General features: G+C 46.8%; 1 protein-coding gene across 1 annotated transcript in view; it reads left to right on the forward strand.

The window, feature by feature from the left end:
• Positions 1–640: 640 nt before the first annotated feature.
• Positions 641–20,660, forward strand: part of FNDC1 (fibronectin type III domain containing 1) — a gene marked incomplete at both ends in the record, with an annotated part of 66,789 nt that continues 46,769 nt past the window's right edge. The window contains one exon of the mRNA XM_080342185.1: positions 641–728. Coding sequence (XP_080198311.1) covers positions 641–728 — 88 coding nt within the window. The remainder of the gene's footprint in view (positions 729–20,660) is intronic.

Consider the following 20,660-nt stretch of genomic DNA (forward strand, 5'->3'; position numbering starts at 1 on the left):
TCTCCAGTGCAAGAAGACTGAAACAAAAACCCCGGCCAGCTGTGGGGTGGAAGTTCAGAAAGAACAAAGGGTGATATGAAGAAGGAAAGATAACCTTGTGCAGAAAGTTCTGTACAGTCGTTCATTGATGTGAATGCTGTGCCTGCACGAGACTGAATATCCACCTCAGCTGGCAGAGCTCAGTGCCACATGGGACAAGATAAATTGAACACGGTGCGTGGGTAACACGCGTGGGCCAGCTGAAGCTCCCCTGGGTTCTGAGGGACAGGCTCAGAGCTCGGGATCTCCCCGAGAAGTTTTCTGGAGGAGCCAGGTGAGTGCACGCAAGGGAAGCGGATGATGCTGGGACGGCCGGCCGGGCCGGGGCGGGGCCGGGCGGGTGTGCCGGGCCGCGGGCTGGGCCGGGGCGGGCAGCGGGTTCCGGGCGGGCCGGGGCCGGGGCGGCGGGGTGCCGCGGGGGGCGGAGGGCCGGCGCCCGCCTCCGCGGGGCCGCCCCGCTGCAGTGTCCCGGCAGCCCGGGAGGAGGAGACGGCGGGGCGCGCTGGAAGCAGCGGGGCAGCCCCGCGGAGACGGACGCCGGGCGGGCGGCAGTTCCGCGCCCCGCCGCTCCTGCCGCCCGCGCCCCGCGACCCCCGGTCCCATGGCGGGGCTCGCCGCCCCCCGCGCCCCGCCTCGGCCCTGGGCCGCCCTGCTGCTCCTCGCCGTCCTGCTGCCCGCCGCCGCCCCAGGTAGGCAGCCGGCCCGGGCGCCCCCGGAGGTGCCCCGCTCTGCGCCCGTGTGGGTGAGCGTCTGCTGGCCCACGCGTGCGGCTGCCGGCCCCTGCACCCGGCGTGCCCGGCTCGCCTCCGTGGGGTGGGTGCGTGGCGGGGAGTTGTGCCGCGGGGCGAGGGGTTGCTTCGAGACGCTGCGGTGACGGGCGACCAGGTACTTGGGGGAGCTGCGGCGGCATCGCGATGGGACAGCCCTCCTTGCCAAGCCGGGCCGCTTCCCGCACAGGCACCTGCTGCTGCCCGTGTTTGTGCCGGTCCCTCCGCCGGTGCCGGGGCGGGCAGACCGGCCGCTTCAGCGCTTCCCTGCCGCAGGCTGAGGTGGGAAACCCAAGCGGGGGGCTGTGTGTATCTGCAGAGCCGGGCCGAACCCAGCACCGAGGGTCTGGGGACCCCCGCGGCTCCCGGACATCGAGACCTTCTCAGGTCAGCCGGCTGCGGCTCGGCTGCGCTTGGGGCAGCGCGGGGCTGCAGCCCGCAAGGACGGTCCCGGCCAAACGTGAGGCGGGGGCAACGGAGGGCTGCTTCCTTCTTGCCTTTAGCCCGCCTGTGCCTTATTCCCGCCGGCACCAGGTCCCGGTCCCTTCATCGCGTTTGGGGTCGGCTGAAGAGCCCCGCTCACTCGTTTGACGGGGTTGATAGGAGGCAGCCCCTGCGCTGAGCATCTCTTTTTAAGTTAGGCGAGATCCCTCTTCATTCTTGTCCTCAGAGTCCTTTGAATTGGACCCTAGATCAGCCTGGGCGAGGCTGGGGCTGCTGGCAGGATTCTCCGGCCTCGCAGCCTCTGGTTTAAGCTGCTCTGGAGGTCGTGTGGGGTGGCTGATCTTCCCCGTCCTTTCCTGCGTGGACAGCATTGTTTGTACCACAGGCAATGCTGAGTCCCTGTCTCGGTTTGTGCCCACAAGGTCTTTGCACCAGAGCACGGCTAGGGGCAGATATAGAAGGACATACGGGGGCATTTCAGCACCACATTTTAACTGCTAGGTTTACAGTGGCCAGGGTGGTATGGGGACACCTGCTCCCTAGCTCTTAGTGAGGTGGCTGCCCCATCTTGAGCCCAAATCAGCATCTCAGCAGTTCAGGGCTGGGCAGGACCTAATGTCACCCATGATTCCTGGTGCATTTTAGTGTGGAGCTACACACACTGGAAAGATCCCCTTAACCTGGAACAAGGGAAATATCTTCAAGCCTGGTTTGAAGATCCTGCACAACCCTCTCTTTGTGGGCTGCTGAAGGTGTGTGGCTTGCAGGGTGCACGGCTGCAGACTAGCAGCAGAGTACATTTGCAGGAGGGTGACAGCAGTTAAGCTTTGCTGGGAGGTGCTCATGTATCCACTGCTGTCTGTCTTTCTGTGAGGTGCTATGCCCATCCAGGTTAAACCTGGGATCACTCTCCTGGAAGTGGGTTTGTAGAGGTGCTGCTTTGTGGTGGTGGGGAGTGGATGGGCAACTGGATCTGCTCTCCCTGGGGCTGACTGCTGGCACACAAGAGGGAAAGGGGCAGGGGAGTTTGGGTGCTAATATCACAGGCAATATAATGGGAAATGTCGTAGCCTCTGAGGAAAAGTGTTAGCTGTTGAACACAGGCAGGCTTTTGCTTTGTGTGATGTCTAAAGTGACTCTAGGGGAGCCTGGAACTTTATGGAAGTTACATTCAAGTCGTTCACAGCCCCACACCAACGTGCTGTAAAACCAAGCCAATTTCTGAACAAACCCAAATGTCTTGGCACAGTACTGTGCGGAGCGCTGCATGCTTCCCGGCTGAGGATTTCTAGAGTGCACCAAAACCTGCTTGAGTGGGAACACTGCACTGTTAACCCCCAGAGGGACTGTACAGGACTTGTGTGTGGGCTGCATGTGTGCTCCTTGTCCCTGGAGGTGTGCTGGCCATGCTGAGTGGGAACCACTTTCCTTCTTCAGTCTACGGAGTGGTTTATGAGCCACTAACCCCAGACTGTGCCCTGAAGAAGTGCAGTCTCAGGCAGGAGGGCTAGTGAGTGCTGGAGTCCTTTCTCAGGGATTAAAAGCTGTTGCTGAACACCTTTGCTGCCCTTGTCCCTGCTTTCTCATCTTCTGCTTGTCTTTGAAATGGTCCCTTCCCATTTTCCTTTCCTCGCCTTTCCAGCATGCACCCTGTCTGGGTGACCTGTCCCAAACTCACTCTGCACTTTGAGCCTTTGCCCGAGTTCTGTGTCTGGGAGACAGGGAAGCTGCCTTGGCGCAGCAGTAGGGCTCTGACAAAGGAAGTGAAAGAGCCCTTCATTTTTTTGTTTGTGGAAAGAAAGAAAAGATTTTCCCCCAGTGAGGTTCTGGCATTGGGCTGGTGCTGTCGTTGACTTTGCTTCTGTTTATCAAAACAGAAGAACGGCGTGGGGACTGTGCCCAGGATTGCTATGCTCAGTCTCTCAGGCTGAGGAAGTCTAAGAGAAGGATGTTGTGCTGGAGCCAGTTTAGGGGAAGATCCCATTTTTATTTTGCCAAGAGAGATTTTTGTAGCTTGCTGCCAGATCTCAAGTGTGGAAGGATGTAGAGCACATACTGACAGCAGAAGGCAGTACTTCTGTAGAAACACTCCTCAGTTGCTTTTATAAGAGTAATATTCAAGCACCACCTGTGGCCGGTCGGACAAATTTGGGAGGAGCATTAGGAGGCTGAGCTTGGTACAATAGCCTTGCTGACAGCAGCACTAACTCTCATTTTCCCTCCTTCTCTAGACTGTGTGACATAAACAGAGAAAGCAGAAGGATCTCCAAGGCAATTTTCGACTTCATTTAGCTCTGAGCAATGTATCTTCTCAGTTATTTAGGACAATGCTGTAATGGTCTTAACTGTATAGCTCTGTACCAGCCTCTGGGTGTGTCAGAGGTATGAAAGCCCTTGTGCTGTGGAAGTCTGTAATTCCAGCTCTTCAGACAGCACATGGACTGAGGTTGGCCGGACATGTCGTTAAGAAGATGCTTTCAGAAGCTGTGCTATACAGAAGGAAAACAGAGGAGGGTTGAGTAGATCATGGAGCAAAATAAAGAGCTGGCACGCTTTCTATCTGCCTGCAGAGGGAACAGAATCTTGTCTGTATGATCCAGTGCATAGAGTGAGCATTCATATGCCCAAAAAACGTAGCTCCTTCTCCAGACACATTCAGTGCTCAAGTGTCATTGACATTTCTCATGCAGGACACTGAAATGGTAAATATGCCTTCTGAGTCTCAAGATAACTGAGGCTGGACTGCATGTCTGCTGCAAGCTGCCTGTAGCCATCTGCAGGTGGTCCATTATCTTCAGATCAATGAAGCAAAGCAGTATTTTCACCAGGCTCAATTTCTGGTGCTTTTCTAGGATCCGTGGTTTCTCCAGCTGGCAGCTGTGTCACTGTGTCACCCAGCTCTCTCCATCACTGGGGAAGTGCTTAGGAGTATGGATAAGGTGGCATTGGGATGTGCTGGCAGGTGTTGGGTCTCTCAAATTTACACTGCTTCAGCTCAGGTATAGCTGAGACCAGAACCTTTTTCTGACCAAAGACCTCTAGAGTGAGCCTATGTTTGGTAAGGTTTGCGATCCCAAGTATTCAAAAACTTGAAGACAAAACAGCACCTTTTTTTTCAGTTTTCTAGTTTTGAAATGTCAGGATCTGCTTATGTTGTTTAACTTGAGTTGCATGTCTTCATAAATTAGTACTCCTCACCTGCCCAAGCAAACCGTTCATAACTAGGTGCATGTATCATGCGAATGTTTACCTCTTGTAGCATGTGTGCTCAGGGGAAGGAGGGACCGTGGATGTTTTGCTGTGCCTTCTGCAGATCACTAACGCACTCAGCAGGTGAAGTGGTCTCTTATCCAGGTGGAATGGCACAGACATAGATGTGCCTTCCTTTCGGGAAGCTGCTGTTATCTCCCCGAAGACATACCACACTCTTGTGCAGCATGGAGCGGGTGCTCCCAGCCCTGCAGACACTGCGCTGGCCCCTCAGGCAGGTACCGGTGCTCCTTGTTGTGCTTTTCTAGCCCCTCAAATTGCCACTTGTCCTGTCTGTTTTAAAGCCCCCTAAAGCAGTAATTTCACTGGTGTGTTGCAATACCAGATTGCTTTTATTCCTTTGATTGCAGTTGAAATTTTGTTTGCTTGGAACTGTGACTCTTTTCATTATTCCTCAAGGTGAGAAATCACCTCTCCAGCCCATGTCCCTGCCCAGCATGGCAGAGAGGAATGAACCACCAGGTTGCGAGGCAGTGAAATCCAGAGGGGAGCAGAAGATCTTGAAGCTGAGGAGATACTTTCTCTCTGGCTTGTGAGGAGCCCAAGTATTTTGCTTCCATGTGGGCTGAGAAATTGCATTTTGGCTGTGCTTGCACTGACAGCATAGCCTCAGAGGAGTGGTGTAGCTTACATTTTCAGGGCAATAGAGGAGTGATGGGTCTTTTGAAGAAATGGGAGGTCATCTGGAAGATCCTTTGCTATGTGTGACCCAGTATAAAGCCTTTGAAATCACGTTTACATTTTCTTATATGTGTTTGCTATACTTCTGCTTATTCTGCTGTGCTGTTGGCTGCAAAACCTACAGTCTGAGTTGAATGTTCACGAACTGCAGTGCCAAAATAAGCACTGCCAAGATCAAGACAGTGGCTTAAGAAGCAGAAGATTTAAAAAACGAGAACTGCTGAGGGCGTTTGCTTTGCTGTCTGTTCTCTGAGTCTCGGGACACACGTTTCTAAGCTTTCCTCCACACCCTGGATGTCTCAGGATTTAGAGGGATGATATGATTTAGTCTGCATCTCCACTACCTGCTTTGTTTAAACCAGTGAGAGGATTTTGCACTTGACTCTGTACCTGGCTAGAGGGACTTCTGACACTCTGATCCCAACTCTCGCATTTTTATTTACAGGCATCAGCAGCATTTGCCTGCAGCACCTCCTTAGCTGGATTGATTTCCTTTGGGGATGTACAAGCACCTGGAAAGTGTCGGGTTTCCCTGGTTGCTCTTTAAAGTTCAGACAAGTTTGTAATGAAAATGAATTTCTTCTATGGTGGACCACATGGTTGAACGCTTAACTACTATACTGGTAGCAGAGTTAACGAGCAACATCAAACAGTGTTTGCACAGAGGCTCCTTCATGGTGTCATTTCATCTTGCCTGGGGAGATGGGAGGTTGTGCTGGCAGCTTATGAGTCTCCAGACTCTAGCAAGACCTGTGCTGGCTGCTGAGCTCCCTCCTCTTCCTTTCTCCTGGAGGACATCCTGGTACCTGCCTCTCTTCAGACCCCTCATCCAGTGTCCTGCCCTCCTAAGGCATGCAGCTTCTGGGTTTCTGACCCATGTAGCTCTGCAGATGCTGATTCCCCCTTGCCTGTTCCCCAGGACTGTTGTCTGGGATGTTACTCTGCCCCTCAGAGTTTCTGCAAATGTATGTTTAAGCTTCAGTGTGTTTTGTACCATTCTCAGCATTTATAGGATGTTTAAAATCTGCATAGGTTGTAAGGCTCACCATACATCACTCTCATCGAACTTGTAACCCCATGCCCACCGTTAGCTCTTCATAAATTACACCTGCACCATGGGACATGGGGGCTCTTTCCCCATGCCAGGTCGGGGTGCCTACACACCCTGAGGCCGTGGTAAGAGCTGACTGTGCTTCATTGCCTCTGAAATCAGTCTGTGTGTGTGGCTTCATTTCAGTGTAGGTGCTTGCATTTGGCAGAATTGGTCTATATTTAAAGCAAATAGCTCCAAGGAGTGGAGAAGCAAGGAAAGGTGGAAGAAAGACCCAAGTCAGGTAGAAATTGTGTGCTCCAAATAGAGAGCTTTTCCTAAACAAAGAGAATATCGTTAGTTACCTCAGATTAAACAGTGAAATCCTGTTGAAAGGAAGTCAGTCCAAGCTGCTCCTGACCCTGGAAGAAAACCTGAAAGGTGCATCCAAATTTAACTATGTAAGGATTAGAAAGTGGTCTGGAGAAGTGTGGATTTTAAATCACCCTCTTCAGTGGGTAACTTGATCATCAAATCAGCTCTTCATTAAACAGAGCAAATTACTCTTTGAGGACTGTGGAGCGTGTTCATATTACATTGTTCCAGCACAGCTATTTCACTGTTTCGCAGTCATCAAGTCCTCTTGGGCATCTTGCAACAATCCCAGTTCCAGCAAATCTTTCTGACTGTTGTATTATTCTGGCATTAAACTGACTATTTTTTCCACTGGAGGAGTTGCTCGTTCTTAATATATACATCAGCTGTAAAGTAAGAGGCAGCTCTTCAAATGGTTATTAGTCGTCATGTTTGCTGTATAGTTGGCTGCAATATTTTGGCTGTAACTTTTCTGGGGGAAAAGTGCAGAACTGCTGGTGCTGGAATGTTAGTTTTTCCTTGTCTCTAAAAAGAAGACAAAAAATAAGAGAAATTGAATAGTCAATATAATTTGTCGTTGTATTCTGTAATGAAGTGCTTTACTCCTCCTCTTAGAATGGCATACTTGGAAGGGTGTATGGAGAGGGAAGGAGTTTAGCTGGTAACCGACAAAAACTACTGAGTTTACACTAAAACTTGTACAACAGAAAGTGGCAGATATGACTGGCAAACCATACTGCTGTGGCTGACGGATCATGATGCCCAGCCTGAGCCCTGCCACCCTTCTGGCCAGCCCTCGCAGAGCTGCGTGCTCCCACTGCCAAGGGAGGGCAGTGTGGGCACAGCACCCCAGGCTGCCCACCCCTCCCACAGCCCGAGAAGTATCTGGGACTCACATTTTCGGCCTCGGGAAGCCAGCATTCAGTTTTGCCTGTACTGCTGAGGTCCTTGGGCCAGCTCTGAGAGCACCGCAGCATGCAGGCTGCGGCCAGGTAACTGGAGGGCTGAATTTAGATGTTGTTATTCCTGCTGGGTAGTGTCTTGCTTCATGTGACAGCCCTGCTGAAATACCTAATGGCATCAGAATCTGGCCCTGCATGAGCAGTTGAGCTGCACTTTCACATAATCTGAATGTCTTTCCCTTTCGTCATCTGAAGCCATGCCGAGTTTGATGACATAGTTGTGTGGTCCGTACTGTCGGATGCTTTGCAGAAAGCCTGGCAGCTCAGAGATAGAGAGGCTGTAGCAGTCTCAAGCTGACAGCGGTATGGGGACTTGGCAGCAGGCTTACTGCATTTTGCTGGAGCAGGTGCTCTGGGTGGTGTTTTCGTAGCCTCGCCGGCTGTGTCAGCTGAGCTTCACATCGGCTTCTCTCCTCCCTGTGCTGTCAGTTTTATGCCTCTGGTCTCCCAAAATAATTATATTATAAACAATGTAAGAGTGAATGGCAGTGGTGGAAAGACTCCACCTGGATCAGCTGGACTGAGGCTTCAGCCTGATTTCAGGATATACGTATTTTTAATATTTGTATTTGGTAAGTGTCCAAGGTCTTATTACTGGGGAGGTGGGCTGTGGATCACAAGACCTGGTTTCATTCATAGGCCCAAGAAAAACTGTCAAAGTGACATCTCACCTTTCCTGGGCTCCATTGGCCCTGCTTTAAAAATGAGTTGAATGCTGCAGTACCGGAGAACTGCTCAACCTAAGCTGCTGTTCTCTTCTACTTGAAACTTCCCAAACAAGAAGTTATGACTGAAATATTTTGTGAGATGCTCAGTAATATCTCTGCAGGGTTTTATCAAAGCTCAGTGGGAGACTGCTGGTTTTGTGCTGTCCTTGACAGTCAGTGAGCTGACTGTCCCCTGAGGAGGAGAAGGGTGCAGGGACTCAAGTTCCCCTCCGTGACTCAGGACACAGGTTTTGATATTGTTCCTGCTGTAGACCACCTCTTGTCTATTGTTTGTGATGGTGTGATTTGTGATATGCTTACATGCATGCTTATCTGCCCTGTGTGGTTGTACTCCCTGAAACCACTGGACATAGCTGAAGGAAGTACAGGAATATTATTTTGCTGGATCAAGCCTGCAAACTGATGTGGCTTGGTGTCTGCCTCTGCAGTCTGGGATGTTATTCCAGCCGTACCACAGATAGGTGCTTAGGGATAAGTTCAGTTTAGTGATCAGGTCACATTTCTCTGGTGAAAGAGACTATGAGTACAGGCTTGGAGGGCCTGAAAATGTGGAGTATCCCAGCTTTCCATTTAATCCAGTCAGCAAACTTCACAGTCTCCTTGGGAGTGTTTAGAAATTCCCGCTTTTTGTTGACTCCTGTGTCCTTAGCTTTGTGAGTGAAATCACTTACTATTGATCTAGATATTTGCTATGTTGTAGGCTCTTAGAGCAGCTTCTGTGATGTTGGAGCCCTTCTCCTGAGTCTCAGGTCCAAAGGTGTATGTATGCAGAACTTCGGAGTGTGTGGCTGTGAATATCTGAGTATCTTCTATCATGATGACCCACCAGGAAGGTCCTGATGGCATCGACAACTTGAAATGTCTGGTGCTTGAAGACACAGAAGAAATCGCTGTCTTCCCAAAGAAACAAACCCAACAGAAAGTGAAATAAAACAGAAAAATAAGCTCTTCTGTAACAGCACAGCTACAATATTGAAAATCTATAAAGTCTAAACCAAACCAGCAATATTAGCAAGCCAAATTTTCTTGCTAGATGTGTATATTAATGTACATTTTGGTTGCAATGTGGTGACTGTTGTGCCAGAGCACTGAGTTCCTGTTCTTCTCTCTTTCTGATTATCATAAGTCAAGTTGATCCTCCCAGATCTGCAGTGGCTACTTAAATCACTGTCAAAGGACCGTGTGGGTCTTGATGAAAGCCCTTCCCAGTCAGGGTCAGAGCTGCTGGGTTTCAGTTGCTGAGTGCAAGGTAATACCTCTTTATTGCCACGAGATGTCTCAGACCACAAGTGCTCCAGCAGATCAGTCACCAGCCAGGATGAGCCCTGCCCATGGGTGTGCTGGTTGCTGGGGACCAGACACCCCTGCAAACACACTCGCTTGCCTCTTCCTCTGCAAAAACAGCTCTTTAAATTACTCTCAGGAAGGGATGATGAGTCGTATAAGACATCATGGGGTCCTGCTGGTGTTTGGTACTACGCTGTGCAGGGCAGGCTGAAAACCTGGACTTGCTGATGTCACATGGGACTGGGACTGAATGCAAAACCTTGGAGGGGTGGAAATAGATTTCAGACCACCACGTTAGTAAAGATAAAAGAGAAATGGCTTTTTATTGGCTTAAGTCTTCCCTTCCAGGGGCAACAGGCCAGCTGTCCCATGTTGTGCTAGCACAGGGCAGTGGCAGCTCTTCAGGAGGGAGGTGTGAGCACAGCCATGTCCTCATAGCAGCGTGGTGGGAGCATGTCTGGGAGAGGACAGATTCCACACTCCCCGTGGGGAGCAGAGGGAAGCAACCAGCCATGTGTGTGTTGGCGCAGGGGAGGAGGAGATACAAGAGGAAACAAGTTTTGTTCACTAGCACCAGCAGAGAGAGAGGAAGGATGGCAGCCTACTGGAGAAAGCTAAAGTGAGAGCCCAGTTATCTTGTGGACCTGAGGGTCTGGTGTGGGTATGCATCAGAGTAGCTGATGAGTTAGTATGGATGCTTCTGAAAGAAGGCGGTGTGTCTGAAAGGGGAGGGATTATTTTTAGCATGTTCTCACCATTCTACCTGCTGCTTTTCTTGGGGAGCTTTTTCTTGAGACCAGAACCTTGCAGAACAAGCTGCTAATAATTGCAGTAAGGATGGCAGAAACAGACCCTATGAATCCAAACATAACAGCCTCCATAAAATTAGCCATTGGGTTTGCAAGACTTTTGGCAATGAGAAAGGAACCGTTTGGCTTTTGCAGCAAGAGGGGCCTCTTGCAAATATACATTTTTAAGCTGCTTGTGCTGTATAAATATCTATATATTTAAAAAACCCCAAACTGTTATGGTTACAAGCAGTCCCTGTGAAAATTGAAAAGGCAAAGAGGGAAACTTTGAAATGTCCACAGGAACTTTTGACTAATTTGAGGCCCCTTTGTATGGAAGGAAATTGCTGTGTTTCAGAAAGCTTTGCTGCTTTAACAAAATATTTGTGCTTCTGAACGGTAAGCAGATGGCCAATCCAGAAGATGGTAGCAAGTTGCTTAAGCTACTTAAATGCAAATTTCTTTGCCTTGCTAGTAGTGGCCAGCTTTGGTTTTAGGGCTCCAAGCTAAGGCTTTGTTGTCACTGCAGGGCTGCTTCACCAGCATTGGCCATGCAGAACATCCAGATCCAGGATACCCATAAGTCTGTTGAGCAGCATCTCTTTGCATGCCATGCAGGTCTAGTGAAAGCCCTGTGATGGCTGAAGATGTTACTATCATAGATGTAAGTGTTGGCTTTCTGTAGGAGCTCATTTTAGAGGCTGTGCAGTGTTGGTGACAGGATGTTCAGAGCTCACAAGCAAAGTGGGCAAAGGCAGATGGGTGTTTTGGTATTTGAAAACTTCATTGCCTCTGGGCTGCACCAGTGCCATTAGTGTCAGGGCATGCAGAAGCAGTCAGAGAGTGTAGTCTATCGGTACACCCTTTCACTCCACCCCTTCCAAATCTCCCACTTTGGGTATTCAAACAAGGACACATTAATAACACAAAATAGCAATCCGCACACATTGGTAAGGTTTGGCTCTAGCATGCTGCTAGCTATGGCCTGCTAAAGACTCTGGAAGTCTACCGTGGTCCTTCCTGAGACTTGCTCTCCTAATTTTTTGCAGAGCTTTGTTGAGTTGTAGGGTTGATTTTCTTCCCCAGATGTTTCTCTTGCTGTATATCCCACTGGTCATGGGTGCTCTGTGCTGTGTGGGGAAAAGCCATAGATTTTGCACCTAAATGTTGGAGGTTAAACCATCAGTTCCTTTGTAGGTGTTTGTATTTTCAGTTCTAGATATCGCTAGGCTAAACCAAGGAAGATGGTATGGATTTTCATTTACAAACCTGCAAAGCTGTGAGTGCATGTCTTCAGTATGTTCATCTGCTTTTCAAAGGTGTTAATTGGGTAAAATCTTTGCTGACCGCCCCAGGTAATAGTTGACAGACTGCGACGTGTAAACTGATGTGATAACTGCAAGTGACTGCTGTTGTTTGCTTCAGTCGTGTCTGCTCAGCTTTGATAGGACTAGTTATAATGTGTAACACAGCCCAGGGTTTTCCATTAATACATTGCTTTGAATGTGACTGCAGAAGTCTTTCTTTCTGGAAATGAAATGAAATAAGAAGGTCATTTATTAGTAAAGCCGATCTGTACCTATCCATTTCTTATCTGAGCCCAACCTAGTGCAGGGCTCTTAAGAATAGCTATAGTACTATTCTGGTTATTTCCTTGGCATGCATTTCATTTAGTATCTATGAGTTTTGCGCTTTGGGAGACTTGGAGTGTGTGCCACCAGCTTCTCTTTCCTGGGTACAAAGCTATGTAATACTTTTTGAAAGGTCTTTTACAATAAATTATGTGGAATAAAGTTATTTAGAAGAGTCAGGGCTGGTGTTATTTCCAGACGTGAACAGTTTTATGTTACGCACAGGTAAATAATGTTTTAGTGGTTTTTATTTGTGTTTTTCATGAAGAGGCTTATTTTAGGATGTACTTTTTCCAGTCCTTATGAAGAAACTTAATTTCTGAGAGCTACTAATGAAAGAGCAGAAACTAATGTTGAGCCAGTGTTTTGTTCTTAGCAAACCTGTACCTTGGGAACCTCAGACTCTTCTGATTAATGAAAAGTTTGCAATGTGAGATAAAAATTGAGAGTTTTAACTCTTTTATCTTTGAATGCACAGTGAAGCTTGAATTCCTACTCTCTGACTTTGTGAGTCTGAGGCATTTTTGGCAGTTTCTAGTGGAAAGTTGAACGTGTGCTTCAGCTAGAGATGGAATGGAAAGACTTTACATAAACATGTGAATCTCCGGTAGATTAAAAAGTCTGCGCTACTTTACAGGGTAAGGCAGCAGGTTTAGATATATTGAGGTGATTTTTGAGAGGTGTAAATAAACCCCCTCTATGCAAGTAATCCAGATCCCTTAAGGAGGATGATTTGATGAAGTCTGTGATACACATAAAGGAATGAACCAAAAGCAGAACCACACCATCCACATAGCCAATGCTTTGCATCCAAAGCTAATATTTACTTCAGATATATCTCACTGACTCTTTGTTTTTTCCTCTTTTTCTTTTTCTTTTTTTTTTTTTTTTGTGTGTGTGTGTGTGTATGTGTATATGTGTATGTATGTGTGTGAGTGATAATCCCAGTTTAGGTACGTAACGAACAGTTGAAGCCATGAGTTTATGGCTAGTTGTGTCTTGGTTAACACTTGTCATTGTTTCCACAAATGACTGATGTAATCCACTTGGAAGCTGTTAAAGTGCCCAAGATGAATGAGTTTTTCAGAAGCTCTGTAGAGTGGGGACATGAAGGTGAATGTGGCTGAGAGTTTTCAGTTCCTCCTCAGGACCCAGCACCCCAAACCAGTACAGAAAAGGTCAGCATTTGTCTCCTGCTTTGAGGATCTGCCGTAAAACATCTCAGAAGCCAAAAGTTGAATAAGGTTTGGAAGGAAATTAGGTGTTTGACTAGGAGTATTTCATTAAATGAAACCAAGCATATGAAGTGAATAATATGAACTAAGCATATAAAGTTTTGTGCTTTATGGATGTGGATAACCACTGCTTGATGAGGCTGAAGTGCCAGCCAGTACAGATAGAGGACTGTGGTACCTGCTGTGACTTTCCATAAGGCTAGTCCATATCTCCCATCAGGGTAATTATACACTATGTTTCCTTTAGCCTTTGAAAGATACAGGGCTTCATGCTTCACTTGACTAACTTCGTAATGTGCCACCGATTTTAACAAGATTGCACTAACGTAAAAGCAGAGCAATGAAGCGAAGATTTAGGTTTGTAAGAAGTAATCCAGGTGCACAGCATAAGGGTGCTGCTACGGTTTAGTTAGCCTCATAATGAGCAGTGCAATTTTAGTAGGTGTGTTTTCCTCCCTGGAGCTCTATGGCCATACCTGGAGGGAGCAGGGCAGAGGTTGGCTCACAGGGGCATATGCTTTGGTTCTGACTTGTGTCCCCTGCCAACCCACTTCAAAGCCAGCTGAGGCTGCTGGGACACAAGGAGGGGAACAGTGATGGAGGGGATGCATGACAGCCTGGAAACAATGCTCTCTCTTTTTTACTACCTTGCCTGTGGCATCCTTTGAGGCCCACCTGGAGGGGAATAGGCTGGCTCACCTGTACACCATCCATACAGGGGGAGAGGATAAATGTGGGCAGGCTGCAGTACAGTGACTCCCAGAACCAGGCCCTGTGTCCAGACTGGGCAGAGCAGCATCATGTAAGCTCTGTGCTGGTGTCAGTGCTGGAGAGAAGGATATCCATGGGCTTGTCACCCTTCCCATCTATCCAGCTGATGTAGGCATCAGCTGTGGATGCAAACGTACCAGTTTCATCTTCAACTTAAAGAAGGGTCTGCTTATGTTCACTTGTGTGGAAATCTCTAAAGAAAGCTTTCCCTCAGTTGCAGAGAAAGCCACTGAGATTAAGTTAGTCTGAGCAAATTTTTTCTCGTATTCCATGTTCACATGAAACCATCAGAAATTTCAGATAAACAGAGCAGTGCTAGCACTTGATGTCATTTCTTCCTACTGCCATGGTGGGTTTTCCCATGTGCATTTGTACCAGGGGTCAATTCTTTCTCATAGAAACGCATGTAGAGATTATGGCTCAGAAATGGCAGCTCTCAGCGTGGGAGTCAGTATGTTTTACAAGAGGGATAATATCCATCCTAATGCCAGCTCTGTGTTATCTTCCTGCCTTCTTCTGCTGTTGTCATGGACAAAATTGCCATGTTGTTGCAAGAGAATGAGGGTGTTGCTGCTCGTCACAGGTTGTGCAGCCAAAATTCTGCCTGGACTCCAAGGGTCACTCGCATATCCCTGACAGTCTTTGCACTGTTTGGGGGACAAGCATCAGGTTAGGGCAGGAGAGAGCAAAAGGGAGCCCAAAAGCTTGCAGTGGAAGGGTCTGTTGAAACCCGTGGGTTTACCCTGGGCACCTGGGACAGATGGATCCTGCCCATGGAGGCAGATACAGTCACACGTGTGTGGCCTTGGGTCTGCCCTGAGGAGCTGTTGCAGTCCCTTAGGGAGATCCAGCTGCCTCGGGAATCTCTCAGAGGTGGTTTCTTCTCCTACCTTCTTCTTCCACAATCAGAGAGAGCAATGTGAAGTGGGTTTGAAGCCACTTTCTCTCCACTAAGAGAAGTGTTACCTCTTGTGATACGATCAGGCTGCTATAACATTGATTAAATTGTGCATCCGGGGCCAACACAGTTAAAGGATCTGGGGTTTGTAGAGGCAGCTGTAAGAAGTGTGTAAGGATGGTGCACACATGCAGGTGGAAGTCAGGAATGTTCTGGGAGACATGTGGCTTCCAAGTATTCAGCACTGTGTGACAGATTTCCGTGGTGTCCACCTCTTCTCTTTAGTGGATGGTATGTTTTCAATGCCTGATTTGACAGCAAAATATGCATTCAAAAGCAGTATGAGTTAGGTGGCCCTGATTTTAAAGAGGCGATTAACCAAAATTGTAGGTCTGGTAGCTTTGTGGCAATGTTATGTTTGCTCTTTACTTTTCCAACATGGTTTTGAGGTACTGTATGCTTCATTTTAGACTGGCAGAAACACAGAAATTACCTCACTTTTGAGTAAACAAAGAATGTGAATATGAAAACAAGAACAAATTGGAAGTGAAAATAACATGGAGACTACAGTCATGAACACAGAGTGGAAAGACGCAAGCTTTGAAGGGGCTCATTTTGTTCCAGACAATGTCTTGTCACAGCATGAGTTGCCCTGTTCACATTCTGATTTTCTCAGGCAAGTTTCCTTCTCATCACTAAACTTCTGACTCGGGCTAGAGAACAGCCTATATAAGGGTTATCTAGAGGAAAATAAGCTCAGTTAGCTTTATCCTGTGCTTTTGTCACGTTTGTGACTGCAGTCAGATTAAATTCAGACTTCACCGCTTGAAGTGCCCTTAGGCTCTGATTTATCTCAGAAATGAGGCTTAAGATGTTGTAAGGCAATATTTGTGCTATTTCTGCAGTTGAATATCCACCAAAGCCAAGGAATGTGAATTTCATGCCCACTAGGAAAGGTCGGAGCATCACAGGAGCTGCCAGCTGAGACAGCCAAGAGTCCTGTGCAGAGATGCAATGTCAGCACTGAGAAACCTTAGGTGCATCTCATGGGAGAAGCACTAATATTCCCTCCTTCATGAGGATAATGGATTGAAGGGATGTGTGTGGAGCAATCAGCTGGGATCAATGGCTTTATCAGGCCCATTGGCAGCTCATGCTATTCCTCTTTGTCGTATGGATGGTGTAAAAGCAATAGGTTAGCTTTGCTATAAACTTGCTTTTCTGTTAAATCAGTCAGTCTTCCTTCTTGCAAACCAAATTACCAGTGACCAGCATGATAAAGGACAGATTCCCATTGAAGCCAGGGAGCTTTGGGTCAAACCATGAGTACCACAGAGGTCCAGTCTCTCCCTACCCCTTTCCATTTTTAAGCCCAGAAAAGGTTAGACTTAAAGTTGGTAAACAAAGATTGAAAGGATACCTGCATATGCATTTGAAACTCACTCAAATATTATAGATTTGACATTGATTTGTTATCAAAAGCTTAAAGGCTGTGAGCCTGATTCTGCTGATGGTGCCATCTAATCCATCTGTGCTCTCATCCTGTGACTGGACTCTCTTGAAGCAGTCGGAGTCAGAGTTTGGGCTCTGTCCTGCACAGGAAGATGAATCCTTCGGCAGTATGTCTGGCTGATGTGGTTGAGCCATGTCAAAGAGAACAATACACCAAAATAAAATTATTTTTTTTTCCAGATGAAGAACTTCAAATGCTTCAAATATAAGCAAGCTAAAATATCAGGACCTTGAAAGATACAGTGAAGAGAACCCAAAGGAAAATTAGAAAGAGCAGTTCTAGCAAGAAAAGCACAGCAACACCAATAAGATGTGTCTAGAAAAAGGGATAGTTCAAGTGGCCGGTTAAAAAGCCACTTTCCAATGCTGCTTTTGAAGTAGCCAGTTTTAAAAACACTTCTGAAATGGGTCTGCCAAATGTTCAGCTTTTTCCATTTTTTGTTTATTAGCGAGTGGAGAACAATTAAAGTTTTTACAACATAGAAAGTACATTCTTCACTAAATTTTGCTCCATTTTCTCTTAGCAACTGAAGGTTTTATAGAAGGGTTACAGCTCTACGGACCATACTTAATTTTACAGTATATGCTATATCCATCCATGTCCATCTCACTGCCTTATGCTTGGAAGTTTTCAGGAAGCCTGGTGCTGGAATGGGTTTCATGTTTCATTCTCCCAGAAGTGGCTGCTGAGTCGAACAGTGGGCCGGAGTTCTACAGGAACTGAAACGGTGGCCTGATGTAAACCATGTGTTTTGGAGCCTGGGCTGTGCACGTTGTGTGGGTGGCAGTGAGGAGCCCTGGGGACTGGAGATGTGTGGCCAGGAGAGCTCCTGATCCTCCAGCTTAGTTCTTTTGGACTGTTGGGTTGGTTTTTTTGTTGTCTCGATAGACCTGAGGGAGCAATGACTTGATGCCGCTTCCTCCAGAGTGGGAATAGGTTTCCAAATAAGCTGGAGACTGAAGGTGCTACCAGGGTTTCAGCTGAAAGTGCATCAAAGAGCTTTGAATGAACTCGAGTCAAAGAACTCAAATTCATGTGGTGGGGGATATTTTTAAGTGCTTGTGAGACTAATGTCAGTCTCCATGTGATGATCATAAATGAAAAATACATGCTATAGTAACATAATTATGTCAAAGAAAGCAATCTTGCAGTGACAGTTCAAGCCAACAAGACAGACCTGCAAGACAGCAGGTTTAGAGGGCACCTCTGTCCTTGTGTCCTCATGGCAACTAACAAGAGGAGGACATCCTGCCAAAGAGTGTGCAAACCAGATATGTGTTGTCTCTGCCTCGCGTGTGGTTGCAATGACTGTACCCATCATTCTTTTGAAGCTGGTGTTCTTTGTAGTGCCTGTTCCTCCTGATGAACAACATGGGCACTGATTTCTTCTTGTAGTTTAAAGTTTTTGGCTGTATAAATACACAAGTATAGCTAAGTGACCAATTTTGTGGTTCAGAGCAAGATACCAAGGGCACAGTCTTCAGGGAGGTCAGACAGACAGACAGTTAAAACCCAATAAATCAGTGGAAAGGAGTGACTTCTCTGTCATAATGTGTAAGTCAATTCCAGGTTTCTGTAGGGAATAATAGAGAATAGCAATCTGGCACCTTCTGTGCTTCTCCCTTGGGATCCAGCTTTGTTCTGCTAGCTCAGGCAGGTACTTGTATTAATAGTTAATCATGAGTCAATCACGTTCATCTTGATATATAGACCACCTTCAGTAAGCCCAGAAAATACTAATCTTTAAGCAAAAAATTTCTGCGAAAAAAGAGCAAATCTCCCAAAAACTTGCCAAGGAAAGAAAGGAAGAGGCTTAGTGTCAGCAATAGCAGATACTATAAAGAGGATAATGAAATAATTTATATTTAACTACTCCTGTACAACACAAAGGAGAGAACCAACTCTTTAAGTGGAAAATTGTATTTTTAGAACCCATGAGAAGACTTAGGATTTTATACAACAAATAGGGCATCTGTCAAACTTACTGTCAGTAGATAATACGAAAAGGAAATATAATTTTGTGATTTCCTGAATACGCTGCGTTACCTAGAAGACCTAAGGAAGTGTGTGTGTTGTGGAGAGTAGAAGACTGCTGGTGACTCCTCAGGAGATACTTGGATTCAGTAGGAAGAGCCCTCTGCAGAGGTTTTGCCAATGTTCCTCGTGGGAACTCCAGCATCCATTTGACATTACTTTTGCAGATCCAGCCCATAGTGCTTCAGTCCCTGGGTACTGTGATGTTTCTTCTTTCTTCTAGCTCTGAGGTCACGTTTTCTAGATTTTTTACTGTGTTTATAAGTCTCCTCTTGACTTTCCTCAGTGGGCTTGTATCTTTCTTAAAACATAGTGACTGGCTATGGGACACAGTTCTTGCAGCAGTGAGTTTTCACTGCACAGCAGTGTAGAATAAACTCCAAAACTCCAACCAATCCGGGTGGAATTATATTGATTTTTGTTGTTGTTGTTTTTTGGACAACATCACATTGTTATTTATTTTGGTTAATCCGTGAGCAACTACAACCACCAGATCCTTGTCTTGAATACTACTGCTTTGCATGATATTCTCCATTTGATGTTTACTTCTTTGTTGTGTCTTTTTCTGATATTTCCAATGTGTGTTGTCTGTTCTAAATTTTACCTGTGAGTCATATATTTGTATTTTATATGCATGTATATATAACCTTAGGGAAATGTTAAGCCTGCCAGCATATGCATGTTACTTGAATGTCTTTATTATTATATTTACATATTATTTTTCATAAATATTAGTGTTAAAAAGCCTTAAACAATAGAAATTCAGGAAACTTGAAGTTAAAGCTCTAGTCTTATCCCCAAGGCTGAAGTCTGTCCCAGAGGAGCTGGAAGTGTCAAGTCCTCCACCTGCGTTAGAGAGAACAGCCTGCAGTGTTCCTGCAGCAAAGCCTGTTCATGTGGTTGGTTAGTTAAGTAAAAAGTCAGTTAAGGGTAAATCTTAAATTGTTATTATGATTTACGGACCAGCTACCAGGCTCTTTTTCACAGTCTGCAATAGTATTTGGAATATTTTTTGCTGTTAGATACTATCATAGTAAAAGTCTGTATATCTATTGTTTTGGATTTGTCAGGAAAGGCAGGGATTAAGCTGTGGTCCCTACAGATTCCCTGGCATCCCACAGAGCTGTACCACTTGCCAGTCTTCTGTCTTGTCCTCCAAGCTTACTGATATAGAGCCATGAGAAAAATGTCTCATTTCAGTGCATGTGTTTGACAATGGAGACGTGAAGCCTGCAGAGCAGGACACAGACTGGTTTTGACTTTGAACATGTTTGCTCTGCCATGCATGGGATGAATGGAGGCAATGACCTGGGCTGGGGTGTGAGAAGGGGATGTGCTTTCCAAAGCACAATGGAAAGTATTTTGAAATAAACTTGTTGTGGCCGCTTTGCCCTCTGGTCCCAACATCAGAAGTGCTTCTTAACCCCCCCAGCTTAGTCCTGTGGTGAGGCCAGCCACAGTCAGGGCATTCCCGCACCCTTGCTGGCTGATTTTGCCTGTTCTGTCCCCACAAGGAACCCCAAAGGTGATATCCCTCTATTAACAGCTTTCCTCCAACTCAGTGAAGAGACAGGTGTTGAACAACATCCCACATGGATGCTTGCAGACCATGGCCAGTGCTGTGGCATGCTCTCACAGCTTTTTCAGGGTTGCTGGGCTTTGTTACCACCATGGTGGTTTGGTCACTGGAGAAGCCCAGACAGGAGGTGTCCAAAGGCAGTGGATGTGAGAGAGAAGGGTAGCCCAAGCTCAGTGGGCTCCCTTCAAAGGGCACTGATACAGAAGAAAACTTGTGCGTGGATGTCAGCAGGAGAATGTGAAGCCTTCAAGAACTCACTGTTGGTTGTTCTTAAGTCAAAATAAAGGCATTAAAGACGTTGCCGAATTTGGAAAATGCCCTAGTCCTACTGTACTTTGCATTCAGAGGACTCTTCAAAGGGAGCACTGGAAACCTCTGTTGATGCTATCAATTTAATGTATGTCCTTTGTATGCCAGGTAACTCCTCAACAGAGGTAGAATAATGGCTTTGCTTAAATCAGACATTACCGTTGAATACTGGTCCTCTGCCCAAAACTGTTGGCTGGAGCCCGGTGAATTATGGCACACTTTCCATTGTGCTTTGCAGGAACAAAACCGTTCCAGTCCCTGCTTTCTGCGCCAAGCAGGAGTGTGTGGAAATGTGCTGAGCTTTTTTTTTTTTTTCCTG

The sequence above is a fragment of the Nesoenas mayeri genome (assembly GCF_963082525.1).
Source record: "Nesoenas mayeri genome assembly, chromosome: 3".
In the NCBI taxonomy this organism is placed as follows: Eukaryota; Metazoa; Chordata; class Aves; order Columbiformes; family Columbidae; genus Nesoenas; species Nesoenas mayeri.